This window comes from Nannizzia gypsea, genomic scaffold (genome assembly GCF_000150975.2).
Source record: "Nannizzia gypsea CBS 118893 supercont1.1 genomic scaffold, whole genome shotgun sequence".
In the NCBI taxonomy this organism is placed as follows: Eukaryota; Fungi; Ascomycota; class Eurotiomycetes; order Onygenales; family Arthrodermataceae; genus Nannizzia; species Nannizzia gypsea.
This window is the reverse complement of record NW_003345201.1, coordinates 2,659,696-2,676,274: the sequence shown is the minus strand read 5'-3', so window position 1 is coordinate 2,676,274 and position 16,579 is coordinate 2,659,696. Positions and strand designations below refer to the sequence as shown.

The following is a 16,579-nucleotide window of genomic DNA, read 5'->3' as shown; positions in this document are numbered from 1 at the left end:
TCCTATCGGTGGATTAGGTTTGCGACTCTCCCCTCCCACGGATCCCAAGTCCACTACGCGGAAATAAATATGGGTCGAATACTCGGTCGACTTTTTGTTAGCTCGAAACTGAGCTTCTCTGCACGATGGAAGTCGGCGATCGCTAAAAAATGGAGTAGTTAGTTAACTAGGCAAGTTTCAAACTTGCCTGCAGATTGTAACTTGGGCCTACAGTTCAACACCTCCACGTCACTAACTTCCATTCCTCACTGCTTACACTACCCGTTAGGGGCATGCGTATCTAAATACACATAATCAGTACATAGAAACCAACTAATTAGTTTCTACGGAGGACTCTGCGCATTCATTTAGGGAGGTAATTGCCCATATCTAGCTTGTTCTGTTCATGAGATGCATTGTTATGTTTTTGCTTCATTAATCATATTGATTGGGTATGAACAACCTTAGTTATTGCTTAGCAGGGATACAAACTCTGCAGGGATTAACTAGTGAAGACGGAATACTACGTATGTACCTAGATATATTTACATTCTTGTTGTACAAGGGATATTTATACCATAACGAGTAAAATTTAGACGAGAAAGTGCCTTTGATCCGTGCCAATCCGAGTGATTTTTCACGCGAAACGAAAATTACCCGGTATTGCAGGGCTCAAGTAGTTATATTTATCCCCTAGGTTGGCCCTAGCACATTTGCACAGCTTGGGAATCAATCACTCCTCTTTACCACTTTCCAAATTTCAATTTCGGATATCTCCCTCAAAGTTGAGTCTTAGATAGTTATCTTTGTTCAAGGCCACATTATTTCAAGTTAAAATGGACAAAAAGGACGCTACAGCTCGTTTGTTACCACCAATTGACGCCTCCTACCAGCCTGCAAGGGCGGTCACCAAAATACCGGCAACGTCTACTCTAGAGGAGATTCTAGAGATCCTAGAGCGGGATGGCGGAGTTATTCTAACCGATTTTGCTTCAAAAGAGACTATGGATAAGATCGATGTGGAACTGGAGCCTCATACGAAACCTATCGTTGCCAATGATTCATACGACGACTTTATTGGAAAAAAGACTCTCGTTATCCCCGGCCTGATTGCAAAGTCTGACACCCTTGCCAACATCCTTGATACCAATGAGACCATAGAGAAACTCCTCAAAGTGATTCTAGAAGAGAGATATCCAGCAGTTTTTGAAGGGCATACTGAGGAACTCGTCGTTGATCCGCTGCTGAGCATTGCCATGGGTTTCCATGTTGGCCAAGGCTCTCCTCGTCAGGCACTACACAGAGATGACATGATTTTCTCTAGCAAACACCACCCAAACATGAAGATTAATGAAGTAGACGGTTTTAGCTGCTTTATTGCGGGAAGCAAAATCACTCGCGAAAACGGAGGTACGATGGTTATCCTTGGTTCTCATAAGTGGGAGCATGATAGACGTGGCCGACCTGACGAGGTTTCTTTCCTTGGTAAGATCTATACATCACCACAGTCTGATTTGATTTATGGCTAATCTCATTTTAGAAATGGAGAGGGGTTCGGCTTTCATTTTCCTTAGCACTATGGCTCATGGCGCAGGATACAATACAATTCCGGGAGAGATTCGTAAGATTATGAATCTTGTCTTTTGCCGAGGGACCCTTCGTCAGGAGGAGAACCAATTTTTGTGTAATCCTCGAAGCAAGGTCCTGAAGATGAGCCCAAAGATGCAAACCCTACTCGGGTTCAAGAAGCCAGCGGGAACTTGGCTAGGAATGGTTGAAAATGACGACCCAGCGAAGGATCTCGCTGCCATTTACGAGAAGATATTGCAGTAATATAGATGATTTTACCGTGTAGATGGAGCGTATCTTCACCCCAGAATGAATGCATTTGCTTATTGAGAAGAGTATAATTGTATACCGTACTTCTGGCTCAATTTGACCTGATATTTATCTAGTTATCCCTTTATCTTGTTAGTTACGCTCAGGGAGTGGTTAAGCCGTACATTCGGCATTAGCTGAAATATTGCGGCGAAGGAAACGTCAAGCACGGTCAAGCCAAAGGGTGCACGAAGCGGTATCTCCACGAGGCAGGCCGGTATCGGAACAACCAACTAACTACTTCCGAGGAGACACATAAACGTTCTATCATGGGCCAAAACCAGTCAGCCATTTGACAGTGGCGCCACTCAATTTCAGCCAGCCACCAGGTAACTACCTAAGCTAACGACTCCGACGTCATTGCCGTTCCGTTATAATTAGTACGAGAAATGCAGGCTCGGAAGATAGATAAGATCGCCGGCCGAATCTCAAAATTGTCCTTGGAACCAGAGTAATGCAACCCTGCGTATCTTGCATAAACAGGGAGATGATCAGAGTTGGGGGTGGGTCGTTTTTGGTTCTCCAGACATGTTCCGCAACAACGCATGACAGAGTTAGAATTCTATTGAAATGCTGGCTAACTAACTACCTGGTCCTAACTACCTGGTCAATAAACATGAGAAGAAGATCCTGGCTAGATCAGCTCTTGCTTTTGCCCCACCTCGTCCGCTCAGCACTCGACTTTACCTTCCTAACTATGCCGTCATTCTTTTTAAATGTCGCGAGGGGTGGATCAGTATAACTTATCTACACTAGTTATATATCAGCTTTCATGAACCGACAGGCAAGGGGCTTCGCAGCTGCTATTGATGAAAGAATAGATGCTTATGAAACTGCCGGAAGTCTTCAAAGGATAACTAGCTTGGCAGAGCTAATTGCTTGAATAATCTGTTTCCTTGAATACTTGCAATTGATCTTTACCTCCTCCATCATGCACCTGGAATTTGAGAAGGCACACGATGTTCTCCTCGACGACGTTCGGGATACCATTAATCGTCGACCACCACAGTTCAGCACTTCTAAAAGACTGGCAAATCGATGGAATCACCGGTTGAGCTACGAGAGCCTATCACAAGGTGTATCGCCCCTAAAAAATTCCGTCAAGACTTCCACCCCATTAGTACCAATCCCACTCGGCGTGGGAAGGCCGGCCTCGCTATTCTATCCCTGGCAGTCCATGACTATGACTGGAACTAAAGAGTCGAACACAGCAAGCCCTATGACTTGCAAAATAGGGGAGGTGGCTTTCGATCTTTCATCTGCTTTAAACTATGCTGATCCTTCTGGGTCGACGGAGTTAGTGGCCTGTTTTCGGGAGAACACTCGTCTGATTCATAACCCCCCTTACCACGATTGGGATACAACTCTTACATGCGGGTCCACATCTGCTATTGATATAGTCTTGCGCATGTTCTGCAATAGGGGAGACTGGATCTTAACAGAGGCTTCTACATATACTGGCACGGTAATGGCATCGAAGGCTCATGGCCTTAAGATCCAAAGCATTGAGATGGATGAGGAGGGTCTCGTACCAGCGGATTTGGATTTCAAGCTCCGACACTGGGATATGTCGCGAGGTCGCAAGCCTTATGTTCTTTATACCATCCCATCTGGACACAATCCGACAGGTGTAACCCAATCGACAGCACGAAAGGCGGCAATCTATCAAGTTGCTGAGCGGTATGACTTACTTATCCTTGAGGATGATCCATACTTCTTCTTACGACTTGACGCATCCTCTTCATCACTGGATATCAACCCTCCTTATTCATCATTTGAAAAATTGCGAGCATCATTACCCTCATCATACCTTTCCCTTGATAAAGCTGGCCGAGTTATTCGTGTGGACTCTACCTCAAAGATACTGGCCCCTGGTCTTCGGTGTGGTTGGCTAACGGCCAGCAAACAAATAGTCGAAATATTCGAAAATTTTGCTGAGGTCGGGCCAGCACCTCCTGGCGGCCCATCCCAGGTCATGTTGTACAAGTTGCTTGTTGAGAGCTGGGGCCAAGAAGGCTTTGCAAATTGGCTGAATCATTTGTCTAGAGAGTATAAGTCAAGGAGAGACATCATGATTGCAGCATGCTCCCAGCATTTGCCCGCAGGTCTATGCGCATGGACAACGCCTACACATGGAATGTTCTTGTGGATTACAATTGATTTACGGAGACATCCTGACTACTCTGAAAAGCGAACGAGTCTTTCGCTTGACCTTGAGGAGAAAATCTACCAGCGGGCTGCAAATCATGGGGTAGCTGTTGCAAAAGGGAGCTGGTTCAATATCGAAACGTGTTTGGATAAGGTCTTTTTCAGAGTAACGTTCGTGTCCACTACTTGCCTGGATGAGCTTGAGTATGGAATTAAGCGACTTGGAGTGGCTGTGAGAGAAGAGTTTAGGCTTCCAAAAGCCTAATGTACAATCCATACACAGGATGGAGATCGACGATGCAATCTCGAGGTATATACGTACATAAGAACTTAGAATGGATAAGCATTATGGAGTTTCTTTGATTACTGTGTATTTAAGGAGCAGCTGGGTCCCTATAACGAGACGGCTATCTTTTAGTTAGACTTTTCATACAGAGCAAAATCTCGACACAAATGCTGTCTTCCTCGGTTAATTGTTTAGGCCGTGTATCGGGTATCTTGCCTGTATAACTCTGGACAAGGTGAGGGGAACCTTACAAAATACTCAAATTAAGGTTAACAGGAAAGTTAGAGTTACGGAAGTTAAGGTTTAATCTTATTTTAAGAAGATCCGTTAGTCAGTCTCGGAGGTTGAGCGAGTGGACGAAATCAGCAGTTCGGCTTGCTATATTAGTCTTCCGGAAATACCCGCTTCCCCTCTCTTCTTATCAGGATATGCAAGTAACTTTGGTGGAGTCTCCATCGCTTGGCAGGAGCAAGCTCATAATCAGCATATGGGGTTTTTTGAATGTTTTGGAATTACAACTAACGAGATACCACGTTGTGCTTATGAGGCATCGAACTCGTTAGTTACTGGATCTCTCATTATATAGCGAGTTATCAGCTCTAACCTCGTAGTTAATAAATTCGGCAAACTGGAAATGGGATATTCTCAGTACCATTTAGTTGCTATACTCCGTACTGATAATTAACTACTTAATTTTGCTGCTTTACTAAGCTTAGCTACAAACTACCATCAGCATTATTGCGCGGCGTGCTAGTTAGTTGTCCAAGGCTTCAATTCCCATAATCATTCAGCTTGCCTCATTATGGTTGTCGTCGCTGTCGCCGGAGGCACTGGTGGAGTTGGTCAGACCGTGTTGGATGCCATCGCAAAGTCAGGTAAACACAAAGCTATTGTGTTGTCAAGGAGTGTAAGAATGCCAGCGTTGTGTTTTAAGTACAGCAAATGACCCTTAAATTGTTACAGGGCGGAGCTACCGGTGCAGCAGACGAGCCAAGACGATATGCTATGGATTACGGCAATGTAGAACAGATGAAAAGCATCCTACAGGAAAACAATGTCGAAGTTATCGTGTCTGCTTTGCTTTTATCGGATGAAGAAGTTGCGAAGTCACAGATCAATTTGATTAGAGCTGCTGCCCAGTCAGGAACAGTGACCAAATTCATCCCTAGCGAGTACTATATCGACTTTCATGCTCCCATTCCGTAAGTTCTACATGATAAGCTCGTTAGAGCATTAGTGCTAACGCAAGACATATAGGGGATCTGACTTGTTCACCAATTTTCAAATTGAGGCTGAGGAAGAGCTTAAGAATCACCCGCAGTTGACTTGGACACTCATTAGGGTTGGAATCTTCCTCGACCATCTCACTATGCCATATAACCCGAAACCAACTTATATCACCCCATATTGGGTTTTTGTTGACATTGATCATGAGGAATGTGTCTTTCCTGGTGATGGCTCACAACCACTCGTCCTGACACATTCAACGGATCTTGCAGCGTATATCGAGCGTTTAGTAGGACTCCCAGCAGACGCCTGGCCACGTGAATCCCTGGTTGCATCAAACAAGCTTCAAGTTAAAGACCTCTTAGAACTGGTCAAGAAAACTACAGGTATGATATATGAAACTGTGGGACTTTTCATACACTTTTCCTAATACTATCAACAGGGAAGGACTTTAAAGTCACATACGATTCAATAGAATCAATTCACAAAGGCCAGATCACGCCTTTGACCTCTAACCGGCCTGTATTTGATGACCCGGTAAAAGGTAAATTGTTTCAAGAGGTTGAGACTCAAGTTATGCTTTCGATGTTGAGCGGCGCGCACGACTTGCCAGGGAAGAACCTTTCTGAACTCTTTCCAGAGGTTCAGGTGACCAATATTGAAGATTTTCTTAGAGCAGGCTGGGAATTGAAGCAAGGCCTTAAGCGGTAAAATATGTTCCTACTGTTAAGATTGAAATTGATTGGGCCTACGAAAGAAGACAAACCTTATCTGAAATAGTTATCGTGAATATTGAAAGATCAGGGAAGAAAAGATCAGCCAAGTATAACACTCAATTTCGACGGTTATCCTGAAGCAGGTTATTTCAAATTTCAATTAGCCGTGACACATGAAACGCTTAGCTGATGGCCATTATATTGATTGGTCCTACAGTAATTCCACCTCACTAGCATTTAAATTAGTTATAAGGTAAGTTTGCTCACAAAGAAAACGATTCGAGAACCAATGTATATTTATATTGATCTATTTACATCTCAATAACATGGTAATGTTTCTTTGCGTATAAAAACCAAAGTGAGGTAATGAAAATGGCAACTACCAAAAGAACTGGTGACACATAATTCATCTGGCTTGGAATAACTTCAGAATAAACAGGGAAACAGTAAAAAACAAGAGCTACCATACTCCATTCAAGCATAATTACGTTAGCTATCAACCCTAATTTAGGGTACCAAAAAGGCCCATGCTGAAATTTCGATCTTCCCCGCCAAAGAACTAGTATAGTTGGAATGCAATAGCTAGTATACTGCAGCAGGATTCCAGTTGCAATGAGCGAGTTGAATGCTAATTCGGAAGCAAGGTATAGGAAGCCAAACAATGCCGTACCAATCGCAGAGCCAATTAAGGACCAAATAGGGGTATAGAAGGGTTTTGGAAAGACCTTGCTAAAATAGCGATGTAAAGGAAAGCCGGACTCTCGACTAAGTGACCAAGCAAGTCGAGACTGCCAGGTCTGGATCGACCATACGGAGGCAAAAACAAGAAACAGGACTGGGACCCAGAGGCCAATGGCAGCAGCTTTACTGCCTGTGATATGGTGTAAGACGGTAAGTCCTGAATAATCTGGAGTATTGATAGGGCCAATATTAACTAGGACAGCCAAGATCATCAGAAGGCCGCTGCTGAATGCAATAACAATCGTCCAAATTAAAGCCTTTGGAATATTCGTGCTTGGGGATGGGATCTCTTCTGCAAGATGAGTAGCAACGTCGAGGCAAGAAAAACACCAATTGGATCCATTCAAGCCAATCAAAAAAGCTACACCATTTGGCCACCCGGATATATTTGTAACTTTGAAGAAGTCCTTAGCACTTGTGTGGGTTTTGGCAGTAGCAAACAAAGTGATGATAATAGCGCCAACAGACAGCACGTTCACAAGCAACAAGGCTTTCGATATTTTTGGCAGAATGTATTCAAAGCAGGCACCAAAACACGTCACAATATTGATAAGTTGGAACACCACAAAGCCCATCCACCGCTTATACACGAAGTTAGGGTTGATTAGGGTGACAATTGTAAAGGCGTTCACAGGCACAGCAAGATTTCCCGAGGCACCAATCGCGATAGCTGCAATCCAGCTGATCATTGCTGTAGCATAAGACAATCCTCTTCGGTATCTCTCCGGGGCCACTTTATATACCCAGATATACTGGCCACCAGGGTGGGGAATTGCAGATATTAGTTCAGATAGAGTCGTTGCTGTAGCCAGGCCGACTACTGCCATTGCCAGAAAGCCCCAAAAGACCACGGGCGACCCACCCATGGGAATACCCGTACCCAGAACAAGTAGTAGGCCAACTGCAGTGTTTGTGACTCCATAACCAATTCCAATAGCTGATAGCGTGGTGAATGGCTTTTGCGTCTGAACAAGGATGTCTCCCCCCTGTATCGGGCTCGAAGGATGGGAATCGACCTTTTCTGTGATCGCTCTCTTCTCGTTCTTCTCCTCGTGGTCTAACGACATGATTTGCGGGTTGGTGATGCCTGAATATAGTGACAACGATAATGCTGCACTATTCTATGCGAAACGGTGGAGATTGCGAACCATAGAAATGAAGTGACAGATACGTTTGTCCGGATAGGGACCCGGCGGGAGCTTCACCTGGCCCAAGAAGAACGATAACGGGTGAAAGGGAGCAAGATCTCACAAACCTGCACGAGGTGCCAGCTGCCGACTGCAGGACCTTTAGTAGTCAGCTACTCCGTACTACTGGGGCGTAAGATGCATTCTTGGAATAAACTTTACAAAGATTCCTTGGATAAGCATCTTCGAAACTCATCGGAAGAAGAATCCAGCAAAGCCTTGTAATGTCCAAATTTTTAGGCATGATCCGCGATACCTAAGGTTAAGTGACAGAAGTGTGGGAAACGTATTGGGGAGGCCTGTTGACCATGTTTCAAATGCCCATGGAAGGCTGATTGGAAGCGAAGAATTCTATCCGAGCTTGCAGCAAGCCATGGGACCACAAAACGTCGCCGTCGCTTGGATGTCGAAGCACAACGGAACAGATGATGCATGTCGATATCGGAACGGAGTCAGCCGTGCAGAGCATACAGAATATCTTATTGGTCTTTGGGGAGGGCTCACGAATCGAACATATCCCTGAGGGTGGACGACTCAAAAATAGGAAACGCCCGTTCGTTGGCCAAACACGATGACAAGGACTCGAAGGTGTCGTCACTCAGGGATCAATAGTTAATTAAGTTGAGGTGGTGAATGGAGCATACACGAATGTAAACTTAGAATCAGCCACCGGTACTACCCTTCCCTGTTCTAATTATCATGCAAAGAGTCGGAATGGAAAAGTACGATAGGTAACTATTGTCAACTGGGCTAGACTTACTTCATAGCATGTCGTGGGGAATATGGCCGACTTGCTTTGCATTGACAGTGGTTATAAAAGCCGGGTGTCTCGATAGGCAAAGCATACTCATAGAAGGTCGGATTTACAGTAAAAGGTTTGCGACCTTAACTACTTGAGTATTGCGAACGATATTGTGGCATTGATTGCGCTGCTGAGCTGTGTTTGATAAACCCGCCACAATGCCAGAGTTCCCGCCCCCGATCGACCCGTCCTATGTACCCTCGGTTTCGCTTACGAGGATTCCCGCAAACGCGCCGATTGACGACATCCTCGCCATCCTGGAGCGAGACGGCGGGCTTATTCTGACCGACCTAGTTTCAAGCCAAGATGTGGCTGCTATCAACAATGAGCTGGACCCTTACGTCGAGAAGGCCAGAGCCGAATCGCACGCTGCATATGACCTTATCCCCAAACAGACGATAATGGTCCCTGGCATTGTAGGGAAGTCGCCTACCATGGCAAAACTTGCTGAGAACGAGGTGATTGATAAACTGCGGACGAGAGTCTTGCAGAAAAAATGCACTGCCACCTGGGAAGACCGAACGGAGGAGTTTACAATCGACCCTTTATTAAACAGCAGTTTGACATATAATGTCAGCTATGGTGGCCCCCGTCAGAGGCTGCACAGAGATGACATGATCCATGGCATTTATCACCATGGTGGGGAGTACAACTTGTCAAACGAGACTATGCTTGGCTTCATGTTTGCGGGATGTAAAACCACTCGCGAAAATGGAGCAACGATGGCCATTCCTGGCTCCCATAAATGGAATCATACTCGGGTTCCTCGAACCGATGAAGTTTGCTTTGCCGGTGAGTTATTCCGCTCCTACGACTGTCTCGTGCAGACGATATAGGACATGCACATTGTATTTCACACCTGATGGAACGAACTTTCTAATACGAATGAAAAAAAAAATCTAGAGATGGAGCCCGGTTCTGCCTTTGTCTTCCTAGGTACTGTCTACCATGGCGCCGGGCACAATTCTGTTCCCGACCAGGTACGCAAGGTCTATGGTCTGTTCTTCATCTCGGGAACACTTCGACCAGAAGAGAACCAATTCTTAGCCATTCCTCGAAGCAAGGTACTGGGAATGAGCGATAAAATGCTGTCCCTGCTTGGGTATAAAAAGCCGGAGACATGGCTTGGTATTGTGAATAACGGCGACCCGGCAGAGAATCTCAAGGAGGTTCTCGAGATGGCTAACTCATAGCTTCTTTTTCCACTTTCTGGTATCGAGCTCCTGCTAGTCTATGACAACGGCAGGCTGGCGCTTGGAGATGGTCGGTTTTTCACAAGTCCAACAGTCCGTCTAGAATTTCAGCAATCACCTCTCACTGTATCCAAAACGTAGATAATCTCTTGTTTGGAATGATAAGCAGGCCCAAGGAGAAATGAAGCAGCTCGTCAGTGTACTCGGTGATGGCAACAAACTGTGCAGCGTCGTCGTTGTTTCTTTTGTTACACACAAAATCGCCTTTTCTTTCTCTCTCGCCAAAAACTCCAAAAACAAGAAGCACGTGATATATTATATAATGAGGTCACATGAGCAGTTTAAATGAAGTCTATTACTAATGGATTTGAACTCTGTGTGGTGCTTTGCAGGCATGAACTAAATATATGGAGGTTTCAGGTGAAGTAGAACGACCCCTAGACCGATACGCTGCAAGCCTTTGTATATCTTCTTGTTTTTTCCTTTCTTTTCTCTATTCAACATGTCTGATGACGAGGCAAGATGGAACCACGGCCTTTAAGGCTTCCTATCAGTGAACATGCGCGTTCCTTGGCTAACCTGGTGTATAGGGAGCCTCACCCCGCGAATTGGTCGTGGAAGCCTGCCGGCGCGACCAGCCCTACCTTATCGAGGAGATACAGGAGAAATCCTACAAGGATAAACCAGATGAGTTTGCAGACTTCATTAACGGAGTAACAGACTCCATGGGGAACCATGCGCTACACATATGCGCTACCTACGGGAGCTGTAAGACGTCTCTTCCCCCGCCTTAGCACCTGGAAGCCCTCCGTGCCGGTTAAAATCTTAGGATACCCCAGCTAATAGCGAAATATATATACAGATGATACAATGGACTGCCTATTAGACATATACCACTTTGAAGTCGACCCTACCAACCGCATCGATGGCGACACACCGCTCCACCTGGCCGTTCAGTACGGAAACGAAAAGGATATTAAGTTGGCCATGTCGATGCTGGAGATGATGCTTGAAGCGGGCTGTGATCCGCGGGTACGGAACAAGAAGGGCCAAAAGCCGGCAGATTGTGTGATGCCACAGCATGGTCAGATGAGAACTGCGTTGATGAAGGTGGAGTATATGATGCAAGAAGGGCAAGGAGTGGAGGGCCAGGGCCAGGATGACGACGATGACGGTTCTAGTGATGGGCCAAGTGACGACGAAGATGATGGCCAGAGGAAAAAGCATTAGCCTCTTAAGGAACAGGAGTTATGGTGTTGCTCTGCTGTGCTTTACCTTTTGCTGTGTTGGCATGATCTACCGTGTTTTCTCTCCTTACCATTATTTTTTCATTCTTTTCCTCGTTTTCCTATAGTGTATTGTTGGGAGGAACTGGTTCACAGAGGAGTGGATATACCTTAGACTATTCAAGCCATCATCTTTTGAAGCGTGATATATATGGGTATTTGAATCATGATATTTCCCATTTAGGCTCCGGGTATACATAGGTTGTAGATCCTAGCCCTGCTCATACATATCTGTCAATCAGACTCATCATCTCCCCTGCGGCCTCTTCTTTGCGGCGCCTCAGCCTCTGCATTTTCTGCCTCCGCAACGGTGTTCTCCTTATAGCGTAAGCTTCTTTTCAATCTTTTTTCGAACTGCTCGCTATCTTCTTCACTCCCTTGCGCAATGCCGAATACCTCTCTTGCCATCCCTGATACCCCGGACACGCCAACCTCTATCTTACCCCTTTGGCCAACGAAATATTCAATCGTCTCTTCTCCCGCATCTGTATCACGTACCTTGACCAGGTACCCTTCCTTGCATAGTCGAGCAAGTAACTTGTCCGTTCTATCAAGCGGTGTGTGGTTTTCCGCATTGACGCGGCGGAGGTGTCTATTCAGCCTGTCCTCTGATAACGATCCACCTGATAGCATGATCAAGGATATAATAAATGTGTATATTGCAATATATGAGCTTTCAGTAGAGGAATTAGGTGCCCTGGATGGCGGTAAGATTTCTGGAGTTCTATAAGCGGGAGGTAGAGTGGAGATGACAGTCCATGACTTCGACGTGCTCGACTTTTCCACACGTTGCGCCGCTTTAAAGCTATTAGTAAAACAACCCACTGCCAGAGAACGGAAACAATGTACACACTCACCTCTTCTCTGGCTAATTGTCACTTTGTCCTTGCTTGGCTGTTCAACCATCTGCATACCAAACACTTCCTTTAACGTCTTCTGGGCATCAAGAAAGACAAGCTTAAAGTGCCGCGCTCCACCATCACCTAGGACTTTGGCAGATATATCTGTTCGACGAATGGGCTGGCGTGAGTATTCGCTAGCTAAGGCCAGCCGGACCAGTTTCTTCACCATCACGTTCATCGACACGGACGTCTGCAGGTGTCCACCGGGATGGTATTCGTTTTCAGATTCGGGGGTGGCACTCCGTCGGTGTTGCGTGGCTCGCTGAGTCTGCGCGCGCGCGGGAGTATCATTATACTCGTCTTCCTCGTCACCATCCTCATCATCAGCCTAGCATCTCACGGCATTAGCTAGTTATTCGTCTGTCATAATCTAGTTGTGGGGTATGGGTGATTTTTAGCCTACCCTGCGTTTTCGAGGCATTCTGCTAGTACGTGATATGTTTATCTGAACGACCTAGGGTGTGAAAAGGCTCTTGTAGTTATACAGAGTAGCAGCATACTCCGTATATCTTATCAGAGATAGATGCTATTCCGTGTCTTGGACGTAAAAGCGCGAAATCAATTAAACGAAAAGAAAAACACGCGCGCTTCCCACCTGGGCAAACGCGGGGTCACGTGCTCAGCCTCAAGGATCGCCCAATTTCAAACGTCAAAACGTCAGGCGAAACATCTCAAAGAAACACAAGTTAAATGAAGACGGCTGCGAGAGACAGAGAGAGCCTTGGGGTAATCAGTTTACTCGCTATCGGCCACCGCCGCCTGTGACCTTAACACTGTGCTCAGGCGTGGAGAGGCATCTTGGGCCCGTGCGAATCTATACGATGTACTCCGTAACTACAAACAATTTACATCCATATGTCGGCAGGCGTGGGCCTCGGTAGGAGGTCAACCGCTTAATCTACCTGGTACCCAAGATGTTACCTCGCCTCCACAACCAAGCAGGATCAAGCTAATTGTGTGAGAACAGACAATGTGTTGCTCCCATCCGGCCAGATGCGATGAAAGTGCTATTTAGTGTGGTGTCTCGCTATTTCAAGCGGCTCGCTCCGATACCCGGTCTATTAACAGATGGACGATAAGGGTCTTAATCTGCGATGCGACCTCGCCCTTGCGGAGTAAGGGCCTCTATAATGCGGTCTACATATCCAAAGCCGGGGCTACGATGTTTCGCTTATCAAGCTTCGGAGTCTAATCGACCGTTTTTCCGTGGTCTATTTTAGCTGGCTCGTCCACTATTGCGTGTTTGATTTGATAGCCGTGTGAGGAAGCCTGGAGGACAAAGTTTTCATTGTTCGGGTCTGATAAGCGGGACTCCACCAGACAAGGCACACGACAGTTAGCTCGCGATTATTCCCTAGGTCGAGTTGCCTTGTCGAGTATTTATATATGCCGGGCGAGTCCCTCCGCATGGGTCGTCGCTGCAAATTTTCCCGGAGTCAACGGGATGAATAGCCATCTGCACTTGGTGCACATTTTCCACTCTCACACCCTGCTCAGGTTGTAACAAACCTGAACGCCGTCATGAAGAGCTGGAGTTCTCGCATTAACGATGCTGTGGCAAGGAGCATTGTTGGCCGCAGATTTCGGCTTGAGGGCTCCGGACATGTACGTTTTTCTTTCCCTTGACTGTGAAGGGGAAAGGGTTATTTGCTGGAACTGAATTGATGGAACTGACATGTTCTTTTTTCTTTCTACAGCGGCGTGAGCGGGTGGGAGCTCGGTTCCTGACAGAAGTCCGTGCTGGACTTACCACATTCTTTGCCATGGCATATATCATCTCGGTGCGTTCTGGGAGAATGCCAGCTCAGCTAGCTGTCGAAGCGTGAAAGGAGGTGTCGAGCTTACGTTCCCAAGGTCAATGCGACTATTCTAACAGATTCCGGCGGGCCCTGCGTCTGTACCGATACCAAAGACCCGACGTGCAAAAATGATATAGACTATAACCTATGTTTGAACGTTTTGAAGCGTGACCAGATCACGGCCACAGCGGCCATTTCTGCTCTCTCGTCGTTTTGCATGGGCCTCTTCTCGAACATGCCTATTGCTCTTGCCCCTGGAAGTACGTTCTTCTCATGAAGATTATATACAAACACAAAGGCTGAAAGAAAGGTGCTGACAATAATTGGTGTGATAGTGGGACTAAATGCATACTTCACGTATACTGTTGTTGGGTTCCACGGAACAGGGCCAGTAAGCTACGGCCTGGCCTTGACGGCAGTGTTCGTGGAAGGGTTTATCTTCGTTGCGTTATCACTGTTTGGAATGCGCCAGTGGCTAGCTCGAGCGATGCCGAAATGCATCAAGCTTGCCTCTGGTGTAGGAATAGGCCTATATCTCTGTTCGTCTCCTTGTCCCTGCCAGCGATAAGAAAAGAGGGGGAAAAAAGCGAAACACCCTGCTAACGATACCAGCACTCATCGGATTGACATATAGCGCGGGCATCGGAGCCATCACAGGCGACAGAGACACACCCGTCACCCTCGGAGGCTGCGTACCAAGCGAGATGGTAAACGGCGTGTGCCCCGGCGGAGCCAAGATGCGCAACCCTACGCTCTGGGTCGGGATATTCTGCGGCGGCATCCTAACCTGCATCCTGATGATGTACCGAGTCAAAGGCGCGATCATCGCAGGCATTCTGCTTGTATCCGTGATATCCTGGCCGCGTCCCACCAACGTGACGTACTTCCCTCACGACGCTCTGGGAGACGACGCATTCGCCTTCTTCAAGAAAGTAGTCACATTCCACAAGATCGAAAGCACCCTTGTCCAACAGGACTGGGACCTCAGCAAAGCAGGCAGCCAGTTCGGGCTGGCGCTACTTACCTTTCTGTACGTCGATATCCTCGACGCTACGGGGACGATGTATTCCATGGCACGGTTCTGTGGGGCCATCGACGAACGAACACAGGACTTCGAAGGGTCCGCGATGGCATATACGGTTGACGCACTGAGTATTTCCATCGGCTCTCTGTTCGGTTCGTCGCCCGTCACTGCCTTCGTGGAGTCGGGCGCCGGTATCTCTGAGGGAGGCAAGACGGGCCTTACAGCCATGACGACGGGGGTATGTTTCTTTGTATCTATTTTCTTTTCGCCTATCTTCGCTTCGATACCGCCCTGGGCGACGGGGTGCACGCTTATACTGGTTGGATGCATGATGGTGCGAGTGGCTTCTGATATCAACTGGCGGTACATGGGTGACGCAATACCTGCGTTTGTGTGCCTTGCTATCATGCCGTTTACGTATTCGATTGCGTACGGCCTTATAGCGGGCATACTGACGTATGCGTTACTCAACACGCTTGTGAAGGTTGTCGAGGTGCTGTCTGGTGGCAAGATGGTGCCTGAGAATAAGGAGTTTAAGGACCCCTGGACGTATAAGGTTCCCGGGGGCGTGTTGCCTGGCTGGATGCGGCGGCTGGTCAGGGGTAAGAGGGACTTTTGGCGAGAGGACGAGGATGGGCTTGACGGGGAGGCTGCGGCTGCGGCGGCGGCTGGGGCTGAGGTTAAGCTTGATGGAGTGGTGATGGGCGGGATGGAGCAGAAGAAGGCGGCCTTGTCTGCTTCGGAGGAGTTTGATAAGATGTCATGATTTATCGTCTTTGGATTCTTTTGCTTTGGCTAGCTGTATGTATGTTGGGAGTCTACTATACTACTATAACTACTATAACTACTATTTAACTAGGGTGAAGTGCAGATTAAGTCTACAGTCGGATACATTTTAGAAAGACAGGAGACGGATAACAAGAAGGTATCAATGGCACTTGAACAAGATCGCGATGGGGGAAGCAGTAACAAGGGGAGTAAAAGTAAAAACTGGCTCGGCTGGTTTACATATCAAGACTGAGACCGAGGGTGGTATTGATCGATTCGCTGCAGTAGAGGAAGAGTAGAGGAAAAGTAGAGAGAGTGCGTGCGTGGGCAAGGTAAGATACATGGTCGTCAAGTAAGAAGTAGGAGACAGTGAAAGTAACGTATGGAAAGGCTATGGGCAAGAAGAGACATGAGAGGGTAAGAGGGCGACAACGACAAGACGGTACTACCTGGCTCTGGGCTTCCTCAAGCTCTTGACGCGGTGATGAAGCCCGAGGTAGGCTTGGACTCTCTGTCCTCTGCAGTGGGACTGTTCATGCCATCGCTGCTGTCTTTGCGCTCTGGGCGGGCCGCGAGGCTGCTCATGGCCCGGGGTCGACCTCCCTGCCCGTCGTCACTGTCGACGAGTCTGTGGTTCTGAATC

The 16,579-nt window shown here is 47.1% G+C and overlaps 9 protein-coding genes across 9 annotated transcripts in view; 6 read left to right on the top strand and 3 right to left on the bottom strand.

The window, feature by feature from the left end:
- Positions 1-815: 815 nt before the first annotated feature.
- Positions 816-1,812, top strand: MGYG_00990 (hypothetical protein; the record flags this gene model as incomplete). Its single annotated transcript, XM_003176858.1, has 2 exons — positions 816-1,464; positions 1,520-1,812. 2 exons carry the CDS (start codon positions 816-818, stop codon positions 1,810-1,812), a joined length of 942 nt encoding a protein of 313 aa, XP_003176906.1.
- A 976-nt stretch (positions 1,813-2,788) lies between these two features.
- Positions 2,789-4,270, top strand: MGYG_00989 (aromatic amino acid aminotransferase; the record flags this gene model as incomplete). The annotated part of the gene is made up of 1 exon (XM_003176857.1): positions 2,789-4,270. One exon carries the CDS (start codon positions 2,789-2,791, stop codon positions 4,268-4,270), a length of 1,482 nt encoding a protein of 493 aa, XP_003176905.1.
- An 823-nt stretch (positions 4,271-5,093) lies between these two features.
- On the top strand, positions 5,094-6,229 carry MGYG_00988 (hypothetical protein; the record flags this gene model as incomplete). The annotated part of the gene is made up of 4 exons (XM_003176856.1): positions 5,094-5,198; positions 5,255-5,493; positions 5,549-5,904; positions 5,961-6,229. 4 exons carry the CDS (start codon positions 5,094-5,096, stop codon positions 6,227-6,229), a joined length of 969 nt encoding a protein of 322 aa, XP_003176904.1.
- Positions 6,230-6,545: 316 nt separating this feature from the next.
- Positions 6,546-8,042, bottom strand: MGYG_00987 (choline transporter; the record flags this gene model as incomplete). The annotated part of the gene is made up of 2 exons (XM_003176855.1): positions 6,546-6,694; positions 6,905-8,042. The coding sequence occupies 2 exons, from the start codon at positions 8,040-8,042 to the stop codon at positions 6,546-6,548; spliced, it is 1,287 nt and encodes a 428-aa protein (XP_003176903.1).
- Positions 8,043-9,122: 1,080 nt separating this feature from the next.
- MGYG_08914 (hypothetical protein) lies at positions 9,123-10,157 on the top strand (the record flags this gene model as incomplete). The annotated part of the gene is made up of 2 exons (XM_003176854.1): positions 9,123-9,756; positions 9,868-10,157. The coding sequence occupies 2 exons, from the start codon at positions 9,123-9,125 to the stop codon at positions 10,155-10,157; spliced, it is 924 nt and encodes a 307-aa protein (XP_003176902.1).
- A 407-nt stretch (positions 10,158-10,564) lies between these two features.
- MGYG_08913 (hypothetical protein) lies at positions 10,565-11,387 on the top strand (the record flags this gene model as incomplete). Its single annotated transcript, XM_003176853.1, has 3 exons — positions 10,565-10,582; positions 10,748-10,925; positions 11,020-11,387. The coding sequence occupies 3 exons, from the start codon at positions 10,565-10,567 to the stop codon at positions 11,385-11,387; spliced, it is 564 nt and encodes a 187-aa protein (XP_003176901.1).
- A 290-nt stretch (positions 11,388-11,677) lies between these two features.
- Positions 11,678-12,766, bottom strand: MGYG_00984 (hypothetical protein; the record flags this gene model as incomplete). The annotated part of the gene is made up of 3 exons (XM_003176852.1): positions 11,678-12,240; positions 12,301-12,673; positions 12,749-12,766. The coding sequence occupies 3 exons, from the start codon at positions 12,764-12,766 to the stop codon at positions 11,678-11,680; spliced, it is 954 nt and encodes a 317-aa protein (XP_003176900.1).
- A 1,100-nt stretch (positions 12,767-13,866) lies between these two features.
- On the top strand, positions 13,867-15,934 carry MGYG_00983 (inner membrane protein yieG; the record flags this gene model as incomplete). The annotated part of the gene is made up of 5 exons (XM_003176851.1): positions 13,867-13,950; positions 14,043-14,126; positions 14,200-14,404; positions 14,480-14,683; positions 14,757-15,934. The coding sequence occupies 5 exons, from the start codon at positions 13,867-13,869 to the stop codon at positions 15,932-15,934; spliced, it is 1,755 nt and encodes a 584-aa protein (XP_003176899.1).
- A 467-nt stretch (positions 15,935-16,401) lies between these two features.
- The window catches only part of MGYG_00982 (hypothetical protein), a gene marked incomplete at both ends in the record, with an annotated part of 1,768 nt that continues 1,590 nt past the window's right edge, over positions 16,402-16,579 (bottom strand). The window contains one exon of the mRNA XM_003176850.1: positions 16,402-16,572. Coding sequence (XP_003176898.1) covers positions 16,402-16,572 — 171 coding nt within the window. The remainder of the gene's footprint in view (positions 16,573-16,579) is intronic.